The following is a 6,000-nucleotide window of genomic DNA, read 5'->3' as shown; positions in this document are numbered from 1 at the left end:
GGGAGGAAACGTTCTACATCACCAGGATAGTACGATCTGACGCTTTACCAACTTCCCGTTACCAAATTCAACTTTCAGTCAAGTTCGGTGGGAATGGAAATAAGCGCCTGTGGCTCATTCAAACGGATTTCTCATTACTTTTACACATTACTGCGGCTACAACACCCTCTCTTCTATCTACAACTACTCATTACTATTCACGTTTTATTGCAATTAATAACAATTAGGAACAGGTGACTGCATCTTTGATAAACCAGTGGTTTACGTCGACGGGTCTGTCATATTTTTATGTTCTTTATTAAAATCCCAGCTTGTTTGACCATTCCGCAATTTTATGCGAACGTTGAAACCACAGACGTATTTATATCAAAACTGCGAATCCTCTCGAAAATCGAACGAAAAGCCAAAATATATCATACAAAAAAAAGTGTTCGACTGTTGAAAATATCGCACTCACAATCATCTCAACGTCACCATATCGATTTCACTCAGTCATCCGTAGGAAATGCGTGTTCACGTGGCTAATGGTTTCTCGTATTCAAACAATTGTGTTTTCTCCGGTGTTACCAAAATTCAATTATATTCTCCAAAAATTAATGATTTTTTCAATAGTACTATTGTATTCAGCATATGACAGTCTAATGAAACCTGATTGATGGCACTCGCAAAGCGATCTTAAATTCCAATAATTGTCAGTACAACTATAATACCCCTGACGATTCCCTGCACGTCAGCATGATAAATACGTCGGTGTTTTCCCCTAAGAGACTCACAACTGCTGTCACGTCAGAGCAGTATCAGCTCCCTCATATTTGTTCCGTGAAAGCACATGCCCAACTGTCTGTCAACTCCACCAACAATTTTCATCAATTCTTGGGCTATTATAACATTGCTCCACGATTGTCAAGTCAGTCGGAGAGTTTCCCGGGATTAACGAAAGTTAATTAATATTTTAACGAGCCCAATGCAGTCCTTATTGCCACATAATTGATAACATCGCTCAAATTGATTGGTGAAATATTAATATTGGGAAAGAATTAATCGGTATAAAAATTAAACGAGTATTTCGGTAATGAATACCCTGGTCCATCCATTGGGTTATTATTATATAGTATAATGGACACTTTGCAGATGCTCGGGATTAATTTACTAACAGACATTGCAATCTATATCGATTGGTTGAGTGTTCATTTATATAACTTTATTTTTGATTTGGTGATATGACTATCTCTGCTCAAATCCTCATTTGGCTGTTGCGGAAATTTATCGGGAATTCAGTTTTGATATAAAAATATTGACAGAATCGTAGCGATAACAGTTTACAAACAAAAGAACGATGTACCGTTTTTTATCAGCTTTTTTTCGGCGCGTATATCATATAATATAATATGATATACCATTTTCTATTTATCAATTGAATTTGATTGAAGAAAAAACATAAATTATTGGTAATTTTTTTAGATATTCAAGATTCTTTCAATATACAGATTTTAGATCTAAAATGATAACACCCCATGCTAGTACGTTATAAAAAAAACCATGAGTTAATTCGTTACCACTGAGTAATTATGAACAGTGTTGGTAATATTTACATACAAAACAATCTCTCAATTTCTGGAGATGCTCTCCAGTATGTTGCACACTCCCTTTGGCACGATTGTCTGGAACGATTGCAAACCGTGATAAATTCTCCCAGGCACACCCAAGTACAAAAATAAATAGAAATAATGAGAGTCCGTGGACGATAATCTCTGGTACAGCTCGATTGACGCATTCCAGTTTGTGGAGCTATTCCTTAATCGACTCCCTTGCCATGAATGAATTGACTTATCCACTGGAATCACTCGGACTACACTATTGAGTGATCTTCGAGGAGCGTTTCACCGAAATGGGTCACAACGTAATCGTGATAGTACACCATGATGCACAGTGGTTGACCAATTATCAAGCTCGACCAGACAACGATATTGCCCCAACGTGCCCCGAAGTGACGCTCGACGTATTTGCTAATAGCTGATAGTGGTATCTGTCGATAACCAAAAGGCATTATCAATTTTCAATTCTCCTATTCATTAACTCCTCACAGTTGGAGGCCACCCCATACCAAGACAAACAACTGAAATCAAATCATGAAATTTACCTGTCCCATCATCCCCAAGAACGCCCAGATCTTGAATGTCTTCAACGGCACACTGACAAGATACTCATGGAAGAACGCACTGATAAAAAAAACAGTGACACTTGCTGTGGTCTTGCCATATCCCATCTCAACGATCGGAATGTACAAGTGCCTGCAAAAGAAATTTATTCTCTCATCACTGAAAGAAGAAAAAATTCTGTGAAAAAAAAACATCAACATCAAAGAGTGAAGAGCACCTAGGGCCGTTAGCAATCTTATTAGCAAAGCCACCTCGAGGAGTGTGAAAAAAAGATCCACCCACAAATGAGAGAAACCACCAAGACCCGAGGCAAATTGAAAAGAGCAAAGAATATTTACGTATGTCATGCACTTCTTTTCATTTTACTCGCAGCCGCTTCTTCACAACTTCACCATTGGAAAATTCCTGGGTGGTTTTTTCTTTTTTTTTTTGTTTCTTGTCTACTGGGGAGTTGGCAAAATCTCAGGCGTCATAGTAGTATTGTAGATTCTCGGAGGTATAAACAGCTTTAAGTGTGGCAATGCGATGCGTATCGTCTTTTCCCATTACAACCCCACCTCTCGTTCGCGGAAAACGTGAGCCCCCATCTACTTTTTCAAACCCCCTCTTCATTCCTACCCCCTCACTCCCCCTTCAACAGAATCGCCTTTGGAGTTTGCTCAGCCCTCCATCTTTCTTTTCCACTCACTCCACCTTTCTCTAGTCGCCTCTCGGTTGTGCATGGACCCGTGCCAGTTGCAGGCTGAGATTCTCCAGGCCGAGTGATAAAGGACGGGGGGTGGAGAACAGGGAACTGAGTGTGAAAGACGCTCGTTGAATTTTCCTTTATGAAAATTCGTTGTTGAGAGGATGAAAAAATAAACTGCCTAATCCTCAATTGCAAGGCGCGGGGGCTTTTAATTTTTAACATTTCACTCAGACATGGAGAGAGGATTATTCCTGGAAATGTTTATGATTGAGTTGGAGGTGTCAAGTGGGAGGGTGAGGGGTAGTGAGGCCAAATTGTTACGAGATTTTTTATTGACTCTGGTCCTCAACTTTATGATGCACTCTTGGGGACAGATTATTTAATGAGTGTATGGTAATTTGGGAGATGTGGGAGATGTGGGAGGATCCAGCCGATTTGGATGGAGGGCTTTAGGCGGATAGTCCAGATGGTAGAGATTGAGCTCGAATTATGGAGTCGGTAATTAGGATCTTAAACCTAGACTGCCGGTTATGGAAAGAAGTGTAATATGCAAACTTTCGCTTATTATTATGCTCCGTATTAATTATGCCGGTAAAATATGTGGGTTAAACAACACGTAATATTTCTCTACTGCATGAATCTTGACGCAATATAAATCGAAATTAAAAGGCTTCAATCGTAATATTCCGCGGGTTATATTTCAGAGAACGATGATATATATGAAAAAGTTCACTCTATATTCAGAGTTATAAATAATATTTGAGGTTTTCTCGATTCCGGGTCATCGACATATCCAAACTATTTGACGCGATTTTTCGAATTCTTCATAGAGTTTTTTTAAGCCGCAAACCGCTGGAATTAAACCATTATAAATTGTGTCAGTATTATGATGTGAACAATTTCCCGAAAAAGATTCACCTCTATGTTATATTCATCTGGTCTAATAATGTCCAATAATGTGACCTGGATTAATTCTTCTTAATGAGAGCGACGGAGAAATTCCGAGGGTTGGAGACTTATTCCAGAAAGAGAAAAGTCACGTCAGCAATTAAAAAAACAAAAGATTGAATGCATCTTAAATAGCTGATGGAATTATGGCGAGGCCCCACAAAAATTTCAGAGCATTATTTCGAATGAGTGGTATTGGATTTTCCATTACCTCCAGATAATCTGAAACGCGACTATAGGGTCTCAGAATATTTAATGAATGCGCTGTAATTTGGAGTGATGTTAAGTCAGATGAAGCGATTGAAATTCATGAGTTTCTGGCCCAGTTATGGACTAACGTTATTAGATTCTCAATCTTTCATAAACCGTCTGCCGGACTGCATGACGTAGAAATGTTCAAGAGTGATGATTAGTAATAACGCAGGTGAACCAATGAACTTCTTCGATTTTCACTCGCAAGTCACGAATAATGCAATTGAATTTCGCAAGAATACTTCATGATATGCATAAAATATCCTGAATTGATAAATTACATGGATCGTCTTGAAACTCTCTCGACGTATTAATTAATCAATTCCACTTTCTGGGGAAATATGCAATTCTAAAAGTTGCGCAATCATTAAATTATTTTCTGGCGGATTTTTTTAAATATATTTATTTTCAACCTGGAGACAACAATTCACAAACGAAAATTAATGGATTACTGGAAGTCCTGGAATAAATGATAAAGTGCATGCAAGTGGACAGCAACTTCACTGACAATGGGAATATTAAACGAAGCTGAAAGGTATTGAAGGTGGAACCCCTCAACCCCATGGAAACGTATAGAACATGAAATTTACCTCACAGCCCATCTGTGCACTGGCATATTCCAAGTTCTCCAGAAGGTGTCAATGTTATTAGCATTCCACCAGTCGCAGTAGAAATTTCTGTCGGCAAAGTGTAGCAGCTCACCCATGAGATTGAGAGCTGAGTGGAAGGACAGATAGAAGAAGCACAGCCACATCAAGTGATTCGGTATCTGAAAATCCAAGAGAATCCAGTAAATAATGGTCTTAATGAAGTAAGCAAGAAGTTTGTGATGAGGGCAGTTTTTTATAAATTCCCAGTGCAGTCTCGAGTGAGCCATTTGACCTCGGCAATATTCCTGGGTGTGGTCTGCAATTCCAAGTTGAATCCTTTGATCCCCTTGTGAGTAATAAAAGAGGGAGAAAAAAAAAACGAAAAAAGGGGGAAAAAAATAGAGTCGAGGGATCGAAGGAGAGTAAACAAGAATAAAAAAATAGTGAGGAAGAACGTAGCAAGTTTCAACAATTCTTCAGCTCGTCTTTTTCACGTCTCAGAATTTTCAAGATATTTGGTTTATATATGAGTGGAGGTGCCTTTTACTACTTTTCTCTGTTGGATCACCGCAGCCAACCCGTCAAAGATGCCCTGGCTTTTTCAACATTCCATAGCTACCCTCATCTCTTCTTGCACGACCCTCAATAATGCTGCTGGACACAAAGGTACGGTCAAGTCTTCAGGTCCGCCGTTGGGCATTTTCAGTAGTATTCACCACCACGCTCACCACTTCTCAACCGTACAGACCTTTTATTTCTCATCCACGGTGGTTTCTTTTGGCCATGTGCGCGGGTTCGACAAGCATTGGAAAAGTTTCACAGACGTTTTAATTTCCTCTTCCCAGCCATTGCTTCTTCACTTCTGTACCTTGACGGTACCGACGACTTCTCAATGACTTTTTCTCCGATTCTCGATGAGCAACAATTCTATCGACTCGTAAAGAAATTTCGCCGAGACAAAATTGCACTTGACATTTCAAGTGAAAAAACTTGAAACATAAACCGATAAGTCCTGATAATTAGAGGAGCATCGAGTTTTGCAGCATGGGATTATACTGTCACGTAATATTTTCTAGTATTTTTATTTCCGTGCAGAAGACACATTGGATTGTACCACCGAGTTGTTCATAACGTGTCGCAAACTGCCGGAAAAGAATCGACGGTCCAAGTCACGCCAACGATGCTCTTTCCCCGTCTTGCCAGAGTTTCACAAACTGCCCCAGCAGTTGTCCACTTTTTTTCTCCAAATCCCCCTGATGATTCGACCAGCAGTTTACGTCTGTTTTCACTTCACCCGACTCAACGAGAAAAAAAACCGAGAGAAAGAGAAAACGACAGAGAGAAAAAAAAATTGGACTTCATT

At 39.4% G+C, this 6,000-nt stretch overlaps 1 protein-coding gene across 1 annotated transcript in view; it reads right to left on the bottom strand.

Moving 5' to 3' along the window:
• Positions 1-1,174: 1,174 nt before the first annotated feature.
• The window catches only part of mdy (midway), a gene marked incomplete at its 5' end in the record, with an annotated part of 29,338 nt that continues 24,512 nt past the window's right edge, over positions 1,175-6,000 (bottom strand). The window contains 3 exon segments of the mRNA XM_011312682.1: positions 1,175-2,026; positions 2,141-2,291; positions 4,638-4,816. Coding sequence (XP_011310984.1) covers positions 1,850-2,026; positions 2,141-2,291; positions 4,638-4,816 — 507 coding nt within the window. The 3' untranslated portion in view covers positions 1,175-1,849.

Source organism: Fopius arisanus, unplaced genomic scaffold, assembly GCF_000806365.1.
Source record: "Fopius arisanus strain USDA-PBARC FA_bdor unplaced genomic scaffold, ASM80636v1 scaffold00105, whole genome shotgun sequence".
Taxonomy (NCBI): Eukaryota; Metazoa; Arthropoda; class Insecta; order Hymenoptera; family Braconidae; genus Fopius; species Fopius arisanus.
Note: the sequence above shows the minus strand (reverse complement) of the source record. Positions and strands in the feature narration are given on the sequence as shown.